Source organism: Mustela nivalis (genome assembly GCF_964662115.1).
Source record: "Mustela nivalis genome assembly, chromosome: 9".
NCBI classification, from domain to species: domain Eukaryota; kingdom Metazoa; phylum Chordata; class Mammalia; order Carnivora; family Mustelidae; genus Mustela; species Mustela nivalis.
The window spans coordinates 9098616-9116435 of record NC_139028.1 but is presented as its reverse complement, the minus strand read 5'-3'; the positions used below and the strand labels follow the sequence as shown (position 1 = coordinate 9116435).

Below are 17820 nucleotides of genomic sequence, written 5' to 3'. Positions count from 1 at the left end.
GGTAGGAGGCAACCAGGGTGAACAGCCAAAAAATTAATACATAAATAAATTAATTAATTAATAAAAAGAACAACAACAACAACAATAAGGAGCAGTTAAGGATATCTACAACAATATCAAGTGTCATAATATTCACAGTACAGGAGTCCCAAGAGGAGAAGAGAGAAAGGGAAGAAAACAGACTTGGGAGAAATGATTGCTGAAAACAACCCTAAACTGAGAAGGAAACACAGAGAACCCAGAGGCCACAAAAAGACACATAATAACTAAAATGCCAAAAATAAAAGATGAAGAGAGAATCTTGAAAGTGGCATGAGAAAAACAACTAGTTACATAGGAAGGAATTCCTACAAGGCTATGATTTGATTTTTTAACAGAAACTTTGCAGACTAGAAGGGGGTGGTAAGATATATTCAAAGTGCTAATAGGAAAAACCTGTAGCCAAAAATACTCTACCTGGGAAGATTATCATTTAGAATTAAAGGAGAAATAGTGTCTCTCAGATAAACAAAAATTAAAGGAGTTTACCACCACCAACCAGGCCTTACAAAAAATGTTCAAGAAACTTTTTCAAGTAAAAAATTGTGAAATGGAAAAATTTTACTGGTAAAAGCAAACTTAAAGGTAGTAAATTAATCACTTATAAAAGCCCATTTGAAGGTTAAAATACGAATGTAATAAAGTCGACTGTATCTACAAAAATTAGTCAAAGGACCACAATTAAAAAGCTATAAATTATAACATATAGGTAAAATGTGGAGGGGGTTGTAAAATGTACTGCTTTTAGAATGTGTTCAAACTTAAGTGACCATCAACTTAATATACTCGCTATTCATACAAGATATTATCTATCAATACAATGGTAACCTCAAAAAGAAAGCGTAAAAGAGATGCAAAAAAAATGAAAGAGAAAAAAATCCAAGCCTTACACTAAAGAAAGTCATGAATCAAAAGGGAAAAGAGAGAAGAAATGAACAGAAAAGAATTACAAAACAATCAGAAAACAGTGAACAAAACAGCAGTAAGTACAAAGCTGTAAATAATTACTTAAAATGTAAATGGACTAAATGCTCCATTCAAAAGACAGAGGGTGTCAGAATGGATAAAAATCAAGACCCATCTTTATGCTGCCTGCAAGGGACTCATTTTAGACCTAAAGACACACACAGACTGAAAGTGAAGGATGGAAGAAGATACATCATGCAGACAGAATGAAAAAAAAAAGGAGGGCAGCAATACTCTATCATACAAAATACACTTCAAAACAAAGACTGTAAGAAAAGGCAAAGAAGTGTATTGCATAATGATAAGGATCAATCCAACAAGAAAACACAAAACCTGTAAACACCTTTACATCCCTGTAAGGACATGTAAATACACAAAGGAACCATTAAGGTTCCTTTATGAACCTCCCTAAGAGGGAGACACTGACAGATAATGGGGCTTTAACACACTACTTACATCAATGGGCAGATCATCCAAGTAGAAAGTCAATAAAGGAACACTGGCCTTGAACAACATATGAGGTCAGATGGATTTAAGAGATACAGACAGAGGCTTCCATTCAAAAATGCAGACACTTACTCTCCAAGGGCACACGGAACATCCTCCAGAACAGATCACACATGAGGCCAAAAAACAAGTCTCAATACTTAAGAAAGTTGGAATCATGTCAAGCATCTTTTCCAATCACAATGATATGAAACTAGAAATCACAAGAAAAACACCCTGAAAAGCACACACACGTGGACACTCAACAACCAAAGGCTCGGTGAGAAACAGAGGAGATCAAATACCCAGAGACAAATCAACGTGGTAGCAGCATGATCCAAAACCTCTGAGACACAGCGAAACAGTTTCGAAGAAGCAACTTTACGGTGTTAAAGGCTTCCTTTAAGAAACAATAAAAATCCCAAACAACCTAACCTTACACCTAAAGGAACAATAACAACCAACATAACCCAAAGTTAATGGAAGGAAAGAAATAATAAAGATCAGAGGGGAATAAATGAAACAGAGATTTTAAAAAAACAAAACAAAACAGCAAAGGTCAATAAAATTAAGGGCTTGTTCTTTTTTTAAAAAAGATAAACAAAATTGATAAACTGTTAGGCTGACTCATTAAGGAAAGAAAAAAAAACCCAGACAGTATTCAAATATTATCCGAAATGAATGAGTAGAAGCTGTACCCTATGCCACAGCAATACAAAGGAGTATAAGAGATTACTCTAAAAAACTATATGCCAGCAAATTGGACAACCTAGAAGGAATAAATTCCTAAAAACAAATATTCTTATAAGACTAAATCAGGAAAAAAAACAGGTCTGAACAGACCAATAACTAGCAACAAAATTGAATCAGCAATCAAAAATCTCCCAACAAAAGTCTAGGACCAGATGGCTTCACAGGTGGATTTTACTATTTAAAAAAGAGTTAATATTTCAAATTATTCCAAAAAATAGAAGAGTAAAGAATGCTTCTAAATTCATTCTATGAGGTCAGCTTAAACCACACAAAGACATTATGAAAGACAGAAAGAGAAAGAATGAATGAAAGGAAAGAAGAAAGAAAAGGAAAGGAAAGGAAAAAGAAAAATACAGGCTAATATCACTGGTGAACATAGATGCAAAAATCTTCAACAAAATAGCAAACCAAATTCAACAATACATTAAAATAATCATTCACCAAGATCAAAATGGGATTATTCCCAGGATGCAAGGATGGTTCAATATCCACAAATCAATCAGCTGAACTCCAATTTCAGAAGACTTTCATTACTCCCTAAAACTACTCTGTACCCATATACTCACTTCTCAGTTCCCCCATAAACAAAGGATGATTTTTAATTTATTTTAGTCTTTAATTTCTTTCAGTGATGTTTTGTAGTTTTCAACATACAAGCCTTGCTCTCTTTTTCTTACTTTTATCACCATGTATTTATTCTTTTTAATACTATTTTCAGTGGAGTTGCTTTCTTAATTTCATTCTGGATAGTCTAAATGCTATGAACTAGCATTCACTGCTACTGTATAGAAATGCAACTTCTATATATTGATATTCTTATTGTAATTTTAATATTCATTTTCCTAATGATTGATACTAAGCATTTTTAATTGTTTTTAAGTGTATTTATGTAAGTAATCTCTATATCCAACATGGGGCTTGAACTCACGACCCCAAGATCAAGAGTTGCATGTTCCACTGACTAAGCCAGCCAGGCACCCTTGATACTAAGAATTTTTTTATGTGCCTCTTTGTCATCTGAATATCTTCCTTTTATTCCTTAATTAAGTATAATTAAAAAGTGTTATCTTAGTTTCAGGTGTACAATATGATTCAATACACTTGTCAGAATGGTTACAATCAAAAACACAAGGAATGGGGCGCCTGGGTGGCTCAATGGGTTAAGCCTCTGCCTTCAGCTCGGGTCATGATTCCAGGGCACTGGGATCGAGCCATGCATCGGGCTCTCTGCTCAGCGGGGAGCCTGCTTCCTCCTCTCTCTCTGCCTGCCTCTCTGCCTACTTGTGATCTCTCTGTCCAATAAATAAATATTTTTAAAAAAACACACACAAGGAATAACAAGTGTTAGCGTGGATGTGGAGAAAAGGAACCCCTGTGCGCTGCTGGTGGGAATGCAAATTGGGGCAGCCACTGGGTCCTGGGATCGAGCCCCACATCGGGCTCTCTGCTCTGTGGGGAGTCTGCAGAAATAGAAACAAAAAATAGAATTAACGTATGATCCTATAATTCCACTATAAGGTATTCACCCAGAGATGACAAAAACATGAATTTGAAAAGATATATGCACCCCTCTGTTTATTGCAATAGCCAAGAGAAGGGAAGTGTCCATCCATAGATTAATAGATAAAGAAAATGTGGTACCAAGAGGTATACCTCTTGTTAAAGGGTCTATTCAAGGTGTTTTTTGTGTGTGTGTGTTTTTTTTTAATTTGGAATGCTTGTCTTCTCATTAATGAGTTGTACTTAAAAAAAAAAATTCTAGATACATGTTCCTTTATTGGGTCTCTGTCTAGCTAACCTTTCTCCTGTGGCTAACTTTTTATATTCAAAAGAGTATAATCAATTTGGGGATACTTTTTATGTATGTTTAGAGATACAAGGGTAGGGTTTTAATTCTTTTTTTTTTTTTTTTTTGCCTTTGGCTCTTCAATTGTTCTAGTACTGTCTATTAAAGAGATTTCCTCTCTTTAATTGCTGTAGCATACTTGGTGAAATCAACTGATCATACATCAGTGGGTCTTTTCCCAGACTCTTCATTCCATTCCATATCTATCTTTATGCCTGGACCGCAGTACTTTGATCATATCTTCACAACAGTTCTAGGAATCAAGTTGAGCAAGATCTTCCATTTTATTCTTTTCCAAAACTATTTAGGGTACACTAGGTCTTTTTATTTTTACAAAAAATATTAGAAACAAACTGTCAATCACAACAAAAAGATTCTGTAGAGGTTTTGACTGGCAGTGTTTTGAATCTCTTGACTAATTTGGGAAGAATTAGCATCTTAACAACGCTGGATCTCCTGATACATGAACACAGTACATCTTTCAGGGCATCTTTCTGTTTATTTGGCTCTTCTTTAATTTTACTCATCAAAGCTTTGTGGTTTTCAATGAATACAAAAGTGTTACATATCTTTTTTGTCAATTTCACCTTGATAGGTGGTCTTTCTATTACTGCAAAGAGTACTTTTTAATTTCAATTTTCAGTAGCTGGTTCCAGAATATGTATCATTTTTATATATTTACCTTGCATCCCACAACCTTGTTAAACTTAAAGGTTCTTACTAGCTCTAAATATTTTGGTAGATTCCTTAAAACAATGAAAACAGATGACCATATCCTCTGCAAATAAAGACAAGCTTCCTTCTTCCTTTCCAGTCTGCATGCCTTATTTCTTTTCCTGAACTTGTTGTGCTAGCTAGTGAAATACTGGACAGGAGTAGTGAGAGTGGACCTCAGTGCCTTATTTCTGATTCCAAGGGGGGAAGCAGTTGGTCCTTTGCTATTATGTTACAGCTTTTTCACAGATGCCCTTTATCTGGTTGAGATGACCCATTACTCTAATCCTGACTTGCTGAAAGCTTTTATCATGACTGGATGTTGACTTTTGTCTAATGCCTTTTCTGTGTCTACTGAGAATATCATGTAACTTTTACTAGTCTATTAAAATGATAAATAACATTTTTTTAATTCAACCTCATATTCCTAGAATAAACTTTACCCTTTCATATTTTGTTGAACTTAATTTCCTAATATCTTGTTAAGAAGTTTTGGGTCTATGGTGAGGAAGGAAATTTATCTACACATTTTCTGTATTATGCTGTCCTTCTTAGCTTTTATTATCGGGCAATGCTGGTCTCAGGAAGCTCAGGGACGTATTCCTACCTCTTCTATTTTCTGGAAGAGTTTAGATAGAGTGGGTATTATTTCTTTCTTAAATATTTATTAGATTTCAGCAGTAAATTCTAGGAGCTCTCTTCATGGGAAAGTTCGTAACAAATTCAAATTCTTTAATAGAAAGTATAGGTTCTAGACTATTTCTTTTGAATAAGCTTTGGTGGTTTGAATCTTTCAAGGAATTCTTACATCTCACCTAAGTTGTTGAACTTATGAGCATAGAGCTGTTAAAAATATTCTATTATGGGGCACCTGGGTGGCTCAGTGGGTTAAAGCCTCTGCCTTCGGCTCAGGTCATGATCCCAGGGTCCTGGGATCGAGCCCCACATCGGGCTCTCTGCTCTGTGGGGAGTCTGCTCCCTCCTCTCTCTCTCTGCCTGCCTTTCTGCCTACTTGTGATCTCTGTCTGTCAAATAAGTAAATAAAATCTTTTTAAAAAATTTCTAAAAAAAAATATTCTATTATGCTTTTAATGTCTGTAGAAACTGTAGTGATGTCTCTTATCTTATTCCTGATACTGGTAACTTCACACTTCTCTCTTTATTTGCTTATCTTTCTTTTGGACTATTTAAGGAAAGGTTGTATTTCCCTCTTATGTCTTATATTGGCTCATTACACATACCTCTGTGGTATTTTAACTTTATTTTTATTGGTTGCTTTAGGATTTATAGTACACATCTTTAACTTACTACAGCCTACCTTTTAAAAAAAATAAATATTAGGTGATATTACTAAAACTCCAATAATACTAATAAAACTTCACAGATAGCACAAAGTCTTAGAACACCGTACTTCCATTTCCACTTGCTAAATGAATAAAAAAGGACAAGGGGAAGAATAAACTTCGGAGTTAAAAATCTTTGCTTAAAAAAAAAGCATATATTCTCTTATCATGCAAATTAACAGTACTAAATTAGGGATACTGAAGGAGAATTCCAAGATACTAGAGATTCAGAATATACGTGGGCCCCCTTGTACTAACATAAATCAGCAGGAAATGATTCCCATTTGTGAGTGCAGCTAATAAAAGTCGGATTTAAGTGACGCTAGAGATGAGGAGGTAGGGTGGTTCCATCCCGGTACGTGATATGTCTTCAGAGATGAGTATGTGGAGTTCAGTGCTCACAAAGCTGCTAAGTGCCCCTTGTGACAAAGACGACCCTGCCACTGCATGAAGCATGCACAAACTACTCAGTGGCGGAGGAGGTGGGGAGAGCACTGATGCAGGAGACACAACGGCAGGACGGCAGAATGGGCTCGGCCTCTTTATGGGACAGCTTCTCCTTTTAGCTTTAGCTTTCTGACCTAAGTGAAGGGACACATTGAGAGCAGAGTGCAAAAGTGCTCGGAACTAGGAAAATGTCACATAAAACACAAGGTATTACTTTATTCTAATGGAAAAATGCAAATCACTCACTGTTAATAATTATCATTAGGTAAAATAGTTGGTGACTTTTTAAAGCACTATTTCCATGAAGGTAGATAAATTTTAAAAGAGGAAGCCTTTAAGAAAAGTTGGAGGTTTCCCCAAACATTCTATAAGAATGAACATCTTCTCTTTTCCCCTAAGATTTACAGACCAGTGATGGGGGTGGTCACAGACAGTGATGAGTGAAGTGGGGAAAGCTGGAAGGTGATGCAGCAGGTGCTTCTACCAGTTTTTATGGGAATTCTGACTACACGATGTGTTTCTAGTACACTGGCATGCATCAGAGCCATCTGAAGGGACTGATACAATGAAGACTGCAGGGAACATGAGTGTGAGTCATACAGTCAGGGGTGGGGCCCAAGAACGCACGCTACCAAGTTCTCAGGTGATGTGGACGTTCCTGCTCTGAAGACCACACTTGGAGAAGCAATGACCAAGACCCTGGCAGAGAAAAGAGTGAAAGGAGAAAACTACGCAGCAGGGAGATCCTAGCTCTTACACATCTTGATGCTCCACAGTGAAGCTCTACATGCGTATCTGAACAGAGCGCATATTTGAAAGATGAAATCATTTTGTACTGTATCTTTTCATTTCTTATCTTTTAACTTGTAATTTATAGCTGTATCCTAATATGTAAAAGAAGAGTAACAATATTTAGCAGTACTGTTCCTCTTTAACAAATTATAATTGTGACTTTTTACAAAAAAAGTTTTACAGAAACAAAGAAGTAAAAAATGTTGTAATTCTAAGAAAATTCTTACTCCAGTCATGTCAGACACCATGAGAAAATGTCATGTACTATTTCCTACATTACATTAAATCATATCACTGAATACAGAACTTGTTGCATTCAAATGTAATAAAACATTAAATTTTTACCTTGAAATGAATGGGATAATACTAGATTCACAATTTTTGGTAAAACTCATTGGAAAGTATTGGAGAACAGTGTGGAGATTCCTCAAGAAATTAAAAATAGAACTTCCCTATGACCCTGCAATTACACTACTGGGTATTTACCCCAAAGATACAGATGTAGTGAAAAGAAGGGCCATCTGTACCTCAATGTTTATAGCAGCAATGGCCACGGTCGCCCAACTGTGGAAAGAACCAAGATGCCCTTAACAGATGAATGGATAAGGAAGATGTGGTCCATATACACTATGGAGTCTTATGCCTCCATCAGAAAGGATGAATACCCAACTTTTGTAGCAACATGGACGGGACTAGAAGAGATTATACTGAGTGAAATAAGTCAAACAGAGAGAGTCAATTATCATATGATTTCACTTATGTGTGGAGTATAACAAATAGCATGGAGGACAAGGGGAGATGAAGAGGAGAAGGGAGTTGGGGGAAATTGGAAGGGGAGGTGAACCATGAGAGACTATGGACTCTGAAAAACAATCTGAGGGGTTTGAAGGGGCGGGGGGTGGGAGGTTGGGGGAACCAGGTGGTGGGTATTAGAGAGGGCACGGATTGCATGGAGCACTGGGTGTGGCACAAAAACAATGAATACTGTTACGCTGAAAATAAATAAAAAATAAATTAAAAAAACACTCATTGGAAAGTAAATGTCAGAAACTATTTTATGGCTCTTGTCTTTGTAAAGGTCAGCCTAGTCTCATCCAAGTCTCGGACATGAGGAAACATCTCTAGAGACACTCTCTGGGGTATAATATGAATGTGCTTTGCAAAACATGCTTTCATCCATGGAAAGAATTTTAGCCAACTTGTTTTCATGCAAATTATAAAAATACTTCAAAAACTGGTATTTTAGAGGCTGTACTTCTCAATTCAAAGTGTAATATAGAGAGGCACCTACATAAATACCAGAGTATGCCTTTCTGCCTATGCAGAAAAGAGACGAGTATCTCAGTGGACTGAATGCTTATGTTCTCCCCCAAATCCATATGCGGAAGCCTAATCCCCTAGTGATGGTACTTGGAGACAAGACTTTGGGGAGATAACAGGTCGTAAGGATGGAGCCCTCCTGACGGGGCTAATGCCCTCCTAAGAAGGGACCAGAGAGAGGCTGATTCCTCTGTCCTTCCTCTGTGCTACGTGAGGACACAGCAGAATGAGGTCCCTGAGCAAACCAGGAAGTGGTCTGATTATTCAGCAAGAGACACGTTTCTTTCATTCTTCTGCTAAAAGTACCTTGATCTTGCACGGGGTGACGATCCCCCTAGCCTGGAGTACACCACATTACGGATGGAGTTGGACCCATCCTAGCTGTGGGGATACATATTCGGCTTAAGCCCTAGCCAATGAGAACTTGCAAATCCTGCACAGAGAATGGTCAAGGGACCAGGCATCAACCACTAGCTACTCAGTTTGGATTAAAGCTAATCCCAAGACTTCTGCCTGAGTCACCAGGAAAAAGGTGTTCTTTCTGTTGGACTTGGAGCTCAGAGACAGTAAGACTCATCCTGAGAGGACAGCATCATGTATAGACGACCTGCCCCGAGGTGAAATCAACATGGAGGGCACAAACCTATACACACATATGTCCACATATACCTACACATAGAAATACATCTACATATATGCGCACTCACACACCACATGACCAGACGGCAGATAAATAACATCCTAAGATTCTCATGACAATCTGAAGCTCCTGCACCAGGCGGCCTTAGTGCCGGCTACCCGGCTACCCCTGGATCCTTCCATTCCATCCGTCCTGTAATTGCTATCTGCCTTTATGTAGTTTACCTTGGGTTTTCCGTTACTGTTAACTGTAAGACTTGAAAAATGTATACGTAATGAAAGAGGCACTTCTAGTAATGAAATAAAAACATATACATTTAATTTTGGCTTACCTTTTGGTTTAATAAAGCACTTGCCAATTTCTGTACTTCCGAACTCAGTAAAGTGGTTCCTCTGATGACTTTGCTGAGAGCCGCAAGAGACTGATGAATGCTTTGGACTAAGCGAATGGCATTAAACTGCTCCAGAATGATGAATGACAATATTGGAGATCCTTGCCGATCATTAGGAGGAGACACCTTCTGATGAATCAGGTTTGAATTCTAGAAGAATAATATGTCAGGTCAAACTTACTGAAAAGCAGCACAAATCACTGACACCAAACACTTCAAAATGAAAATTCCTTGTCGTCCCACTCTGTTTTGAAATACTGTTGTTTTCTGGTGGCCAAGTTTATTACAGTGGTGAATACACAAGAAGGGAATTCGGGAGTTCCCCACCATGTGAAGTGGTGCGGGGATGGGAACTGAGAATGGGGGAGTCACACTGAGAGGCAGCAGTCAACACGTCGGAAGGATGGCAGGAATGGCATCTGGAAGCCAATGCAGAGAGCAGAACAGCGACACCGTGAATGAGAGAAGAAATTATGGCTTTGTAATAAAACGTGAATGCTTATTTAATCCAATCTGAAAATTCCCCACACGCACATTACAGAAGCACACTACGCATGTTTTGCCCAAGATCAGGGGTTATTACGTCTTATTACAAGTTCGTGTTCATTTCTCCATCTATACTTTAACAAGGATTCTGACACCAGGATTTCTAGGATTTCTCAAATTAGTAGGAAAAATTCAAGGAATGGGAATTGTATCTGAAGAGCTCATATGGTTAAGAGGGAAAAAAATTACCTCCAATAATACTCTAAATGTGCCAAAATACAATCAAGAGATAAACGCAGGGAGTCCCTTTCTCTTACCTACTATACGTTATCCTAGCTTTATATATTCTGCTTATAGGCCCGGTTAAGGATCCCTTCTCTTTGCTCTAATGCTGGCCACATTCATACCTCCCACGAGAGCACTTTTTCACCTATTGAGCATGATAAATAATTTAATGACATGACGATCTAGCGTGGCTATTGCCATTAAATAAATCACCATTAAATAAATTTTACTGGCTTAAGAGTATAAGATTATACCTGAAGACAGATTTAGACTAAGACCTCAAATTCAGACATTTTTGTTTCTATTATTGCTATATAGGCAAACCTCAGAGATACTGTGGGTTCAGGTCCTCACAACCACAATAAAGCAAATATTACAATAAGTCAGGTCAAATGAATTTTTTGGTTCCCAGTGCCTATCGAAGTTATATTTATGCTATACTATAGTCTCTTAATTATGCAATAGCATTATCTCAAAAAAAATGTATACAGCTTAATTAAAAAATACTTCATTGTTAAATTTGCTGACACTATCTGAGCTGGCCGTGGGTCCTGAGCTCCGGGTGGGCAGGGGTCCCCCCGCAGTGCTGAGGGCGCCGCCGGCCGGGCTGTGGGCTGCAGAAGGCCAGGTGGCTGCGGTGAGCTCCCAAGACAACCAGGCAGTGGCTGCGCAGATCCACTCTCCTGTCAGGATCGCGTTCCTGCGGCCCCAGAGGCCGGCTGAGCGTCTTCTGATGCGGGAGAACTTCTTTCCAGACGGGGATCCCCCCGCTCAGACCCGGAGCTGCTCCATCAGCAGAGCCGACGGGACACTGAGCCCTCTGCTGCCGTTTCAACCATCTTCGCGGCGTCTTCCCCGGGAGGTTCCAGCCCGAGAAACCACCGTCTCTGCCCAGCCCCAAGCAGCACATCCTCCTCTTCCGAGTTGGCTCATGAGACAGCCGCTGCCTGGCCCTGTGTCCAGGTCTGACTCGAGTGCCCCCTTGCTGTGTCCACCCCGTCTGCAGCTGCCTCCCACCCCGAGCTCCTGACCCCTCCGAGTCTTCCTGAGGGTGGGAACCGACATCGCCACAAAGTCCTGCCTGGGCCACTGCTCTGCTGTATATCTGATGGCTTGTGAGCTACGACACTCTTTACCGCATCGAGAACGGGGAATCTCTTCCCCTTCCTCTGCCCAGACCCGCGAGAGGAGCCACCACCCACGGCAGCTGCCGCTCTACAAAACCCGTTTCTTCTGTGGTAAGACCCGAAAGTCAGAGTGACGCCTGGATCCACGGCCACAGGCCCTTGAGCGAGAGTCCCCTCACGGTCTGTGTCCCTCGGAGCTCTGGGGTGACCTGGTGCCCTGTGAATGAGCGGTAACATTTGCCACGGAACCTTCTCATGCAGCAGGAGGTCTCCCCGGCAGCCTTGAGAGACTCCGTGCACCCCGGTGTCAACAGCTGCGGCCTCACGCAGGCTTCGATGTCCCACTTCCAGGGTGCAGGTGGAGCTGACCAAGTGTCCTCTGTGCAGAGGCCCGCAGAAGTTTGGGACCGGGCAGCGGCAGCGGCTGTGACTCAAAGTGGCCAGCTGCATTAATTAAGCAGACATACTTGGGTGAGAGATTTTCCACCACTCTTGGATCCATAATCCAAGAAAACAGCTCACTGTACTAAACTTGTTAGGAGGGTGATTTAGGAGAGCATAAAAATGCTTAAAATTCAAACAGGGTTCACATAGGGACTGCGGTTTACAGACGTGTAGTATGTGTAAAATGCAAACTGAATTTCAGAGACTTAATATGAAATATCACATGAATAGTTTTCTCTACTGACCACATGTTAAAATGCTGGTGTTCTGGATCTATCGGTGACATAAAACACATTAAAATTAAGTTCCCGCCTGCACTCACTACAGATGCCATCTACACGGCCATCTGGTTTCACGTCCCGCTCCCGGCACACAGTCCTGCTCTGGAGACTAGTGTGTGTCAGCAATAAGAACAAAAGAACAGAAAAAAATAGACAGCATGGTCTCAAAAGTGACTAATAAGATGAAAAAAGCATTGGAAGGAAGAAAAGAAGGCAGAATGCACTCTACAAGCTGAGGGAGGTCAGCCCGCCAGCGGAGCCGTGTGAGGCGGCAGGAGACTGCGCAACACACTGCAGTCTGGACGGCGACACAGTCCACCTCAGCACCTCCGCAAACTTTTCATAAAAAATCACATCAAAATAACTAATTCTAGAAATAAATGCAGCTATTCTGCACACCCAAAAGGATGAAGTAGAAAGAGAACTCATAGTAGGAGCGGTATGTTATCATTTTAAGACAAAAAACTTGTGAATAATTCATTGTTTTTCTAATTCATTGTATATCCATACATTCGCTAAAATTGCCATGAATAATCACGACATGCAGACAGCACGATTTCTGGTGAAACGACCGAGGAACTACAGTTGTATCTTTTGTCGGCTGATTATTATAAAAGCCTTCTCTAATGATTAAATACAAATGAGTAAACTGTGTTCCTTTGAAGGACGGCCTTGACATTTTAAAGTTCATCTTGTCATGAAAAAGCTGAGTGTATTCAGAGAAAATCATTAAGTGATTATGGAGCTGCTGGGGGAAAAGGTTATGGGTATTTTAAAACTTAACTATTAAAGCGTCTCTCAGGCCAGAAAAATGACCCTAATTTGGCATAATATGGTTGTGAATCCAGGACTTCTGTGCTTTAACTGAAATAATTTGTAGGTGGGATACTGTTTCAGACTCCGGTGACATGGAGGACAGGCAAAGTGGGGTGGTTTTGTGATTGCTAGAGATTTCCGAAGACGGCTCTTTGTGGGAGGATTTCCATCAGGAGAGGAGACTCTAGCACTGACCAGGCCAGGGCTTGGCAGGCGTGTCCACAGAGGTCCCGAGAGGAGCTCGGTCAGGCTGCGCGGCCATTGTCAGCCCAGCACGCTGCTGTAGGGAAGGGCTGCAGACGGTTGACAGACAGGTAGGATGGCTGGGCTTCAGTCAAACAATTTCCAGGAAGGGAGGTGTCCCTCGTGTGGGGGCTGGCCAGCCTCTCAGGGATACTATCACTTATTCCCAGTGTTCTGGAGATTGTGGTGTGAGTCCTTCTCACGTCTGCAAAGCAGTGAAATAGGTAAGATCACAGTCTCTGTATGTCCATGGCCTATGAAACAGTGATCAACAGCCAGACAGAGGCTCCCCCACCCACTTATATGATCATGTCTAGGTCCAAGATGTTTTTTCTACGATAAGGAAGATATTAAAACGACTCAATATACCATCCATTTAAAAAGCGGAAAAGGAAATGAGAAACAGAAACAAAGAGGTGGGTGGTTCTATAAGAGTCACAGAAAAGGGGGCAATATCTTCACTTCCATGGGGTAGAAACTGTGTTTTGCCCTCCAGGAACTCTTCATTCTTCTTAAGATAATCATTTCCTACAATCTCTCTGGGGCGGAAACAGCGTTTCCTAAGTCTTAGTCCATGTGGTTCTACCAGAGTTTACTGAATTCAGTTGTAGAAATTAGCATGTGACTAAAGCTTCCTAAATACAAGCGCTCCGTTCTTCTGACAACGGTGCCCGCTGATGAGACAGCGTCCATGCCTGTGACAATTCTGCTGGGTCTCCTGAGAAAGACATGCCTGTTTCCACTAGACTTGGACCTAAGAGATCCTCAGGTGGAGAAGAGGCGCGGCCATTCTGTGATGATGGAGAAACAGCTCTTTCCGTCCCACACACTTACGTGTTCTAACGCATTACAGAAAATAAACGCACTCCTGGTCAGAAAGGTCAAAGTCTGAGATATCCATGCTACGTTGTATCTCTCTAGAAGCAGATTTCTGACAAGACTGTGGGAGAGAGACAGCAAGGCAGGGAACAAAAAGGGAAATAGGAAATAAACAGTCCTGTCCATCTGGTGAAGGGGGGAAAGATCTATGGAATTCCCAGCATCCCATTTCCCAGAAGAGCCAGCTGCGTTGTTGTCTTGTGCTATTGCACCTGAAGTCGGGTATTAGTGACAGGATCACAGCAACCACCAAAGGGGGCAAAGGAAACCAAATGTTTCGATGCTCATTTCATTTAATTTAGTCACAACTAAATGCGTGTTCACTGAACGGAGGACATGTGTGCGCTCACGGAGTCAAATCCCACTGTGGTCACTCACGCCATGGACAGGAGCGGGGGCAGGCTGGTGCGCTGGAGAGATGGACGCTGTCATGTCCTCTGAAAACTGAGAGGAAGCTAGAAAGTGCTAATTTAAAAATATATATATTTTGCTTTAAATTTGCTAATATTATGTGCCTTGAAAACTTCCTGGCTCTGTTTGCTGCAATAGTCACGGACAAGCACACCCAGTAGCCCTCCCCCCCCAGCCCCAAGGAGAAGGGCACGGTCAGCCTGGGGTCAGATGCCACTGTCAAGGGCACCCTTCACCTTGGTGGATGCGACCCCCTGCTTCTCCCATCAACCATGGGTATGCAGAATAAAATGGCACATCAGTAAGACCAGGTTTCCTCCCGGGAGAGGCTCTCTCACAGGCTTTCTGCTCCAGGACGCAGTTGTAGTAGAGCACTCGGGGGGGTGGGGAGAAGGTAACAACACAGTCGCACAAGAGAGACGCCCAAGGACTGGGGTCCCCGAGGGAAAGATGACTAACATTCTAGAGCAGGGACTGTGTGCCAGGCACACCAGGAGCTCCCACACAAAGGTATGCAGTCACATGGCAACAGTTTCAGCAACAGAAAAATCAGGGCGGGATGGATCATGAACGATGACAGTGTCACTGAACTTAAAAATGTCCTGCAACATGTCCCTATGATGAACGGCGACCTTTTCTTCAATGCCCTCCTGGAACTGGGACCCTGAGGGCGCATTGGCCCCCAGAAAGACAGCCAGATGACCCACGACGCTATGCAGGCGCGCATTGGAAGTCTGACAAGAGCCCAACATCCCCGCATGCGAGTGAACTGCTTCACGGCGTCAAGGCTGAAGAGGACGCGCAGCTTCCAGCCAGGCAGCACCCAGACTCATCGAGAAGAAACAATCCCAGCACTGCACAACACACCACCTCACCGCGAGAGGCGGTCAACAAAGCGGTCACTTGAAGGACATGTGCAACTTACTTTATGACCACGCAAAGTAAGAAATGGAGAAGTCCAGCTTCTGCTTTTAGCAGAGTAGGATGGGGCTGACAACAACTGTGTCGACTGAGATGCTAAGCAGATTCTTCAATCACCAAACGCAACCTCGAGAGAAGAGACAGTCACTCCAACAGCTAAGTGCCGAGTATCCAGTCTTCATCGCTATGAACTTTCCCCGATCACAAACATGGTGTCCTGGAGCAGAGGGAACTGGATGTTCCTGACCTCCCGGTAAGTGGTAAGTGTGCTGCTATTGTCCTCGTCCCGGTCCAGGGCCTGGCCTCGAGGGTGTCTGGTGAGAGCCGGATCGAGCGTCCTGTACAAGCAGCCAGACGCACGCGAGGTAGACAAGGGGCGGGCGAGGTAGACAAGGGGCGGGCGAGGTGCCAACGCCCTCCTTCTAGAAAACGTGGCTGCCCCTATTCTTCCCTTCCAGAGAGGCCGTTCCACGAAATGTAACGGGCTTGCATTCCCACGTACATAAAATCCCTCAGGAGCCAAGCCATCCAAGAGATGGCTCCAAGTTTGGGCTTCACCCCGTTGACCTTTAAGCACCCAGGGAAATAATGCTCTGGTCTCTCCAGCACCTTGGGGCTCAGGAGCTCAGTCAGGGTCTACCTGGAGACCCCATGGCCCTCTCGGAGAAACAAGGATACATTCATTTTCTTTCTGGGCAGAGCAATTAACTGGACAAAGGCCTACAAAGCTAATGCTCATGGTGTGTGAGGAGTCACACAGGCTGGGGCTTTTTACAGCAACAATGAGAAGTCAGGAAGGCTTTTTACTTCTCCATACTAAGAGTGGGCAAACGGCAAGCAGGCCACTCCAGTCCACCGATGCCGGAGAACCAGAGCATCTGCACTCACAACACGGGGCTGCAAGACCAGGGAGCCAGTCCAGTATTGCTCAGGTGGAGGGGTTAGGAAGCCCCCAGAACTGAAATCCCAAACCAGGATGCTCTTGGGAGAAGAGTGAAAGAGAAATAACCACCCTCTGCCCCAAAGACGAGAAGGGAGACTGCGGGTGTTAAACTTGGGCTGTAACTAGAGTGGGGGAGTGTAGGTGTAGGACTCTCTTCTCAAAACTAATGGGCACTAGAACTTTAATGCTCGTCTGTGCGTACTACGTCAGAGGTTCTAATGCACTTCAAGAGGGTAATTTAGTTTGTACAGTTCCAGAGCAGGCCTGTCTCAAAGTATTTGAAGGGCACATGGTCCTGACCCGGACCCAAATCAAACCAAACCCTAATTTTACATTCTAAATTGAACAGGGAATATAATTATAGCCTACAAATAATTCCTTCAGGTAAAATTACCAAATAATCAGCAGCTCATGGCTTAAAAACAAAACAAAACAAAACAAAACTACTCTATAAAGATGGTATGCTATCAAGTTTTCACATACAATGTAGAAAATAAATCCACAAGCACTTCAGTTTTTCTAATAATCACACACAAAACATAAAATAATTATGGTAAATGTTTCTAGAACTGATAGAGAATCTTAAACAACAAGCAGATCTGATGAACAAAGAAAACTTTAAAAAATTAAAAAATACATAATTAGGGTTGCCTAGGTGGCTCAGTGGGTTAAGTGTCTGCCTTCCACTCAGGTCATGATCTCAGGGTCCTGGGATCGAGTCGCATATTGGGCTCTCTGCTCAGTGGGAAGCCTGCTTCTCCCCCTTCCTCTGCCTGTCATTCTCCCTGCTTATGCTCATGCTATCTCTCTCTCTGAAAAACAAATAAAATCTTTAAAAATTTTCAAGTTTAAATATATACATATGCATATATATGTATATATTTAATTATATATGTAATTAAAATGTAAAACTTCAATATAGATTAGATTTAGCTGAATGGAGAGTGGGTAAACTGAAGACAGGTGTGGAGTTTATTAAGAATGCATCACACAGACAAGACACAATGGAAAGTAAGGGAAATAAGACCCATGATGGGTGAGAGGAAAAGGCTAGCCTGCGCCTGACTGGAGCTCCGGAAGCGAAGTGGAGGAAAGCAGAGCTAACCTCCCCCGTGCGCTCACCAGTGCTGATGAGCCCCGGTGACCTGAATCCAAACAGCCCAGGCAGTCTCAAGTAGGATCGAAGGATGAATGAATGAAGACATAAAGAAAACAAACCCACACCGAGTCTTAGGAAAACTGCAGAA

At 41.9% G+C, this 17820-nt stretch overlaps 1 protein-coding gene across 6 annotated transcripts in view; it reads right to left on the bottom strand.

Moving 5' to 3' along the window:
* The window catches only part of DYNC2H1 (dynein cytoplasmic 2 heavy chain 1), a 670805-nt gene that overhangs the window by 41150 nt on the left and 611835 nt on the right, over positions 1–17820 (bottom strand). For all 6 annotated transcript variants that reach the window (XM_082683959.1, XM_082683958.1, XM_082683962.1 and 3 more), the window contains one exon: positions 9678–9887. In XM_082683959.1, coding sequence (XP_082540085.1) covers positions 9678–9887 — 210 coding nt within the window. The remainder of the gene's footprint in view (positions 1–9677; positions 9888–17820) is intronic.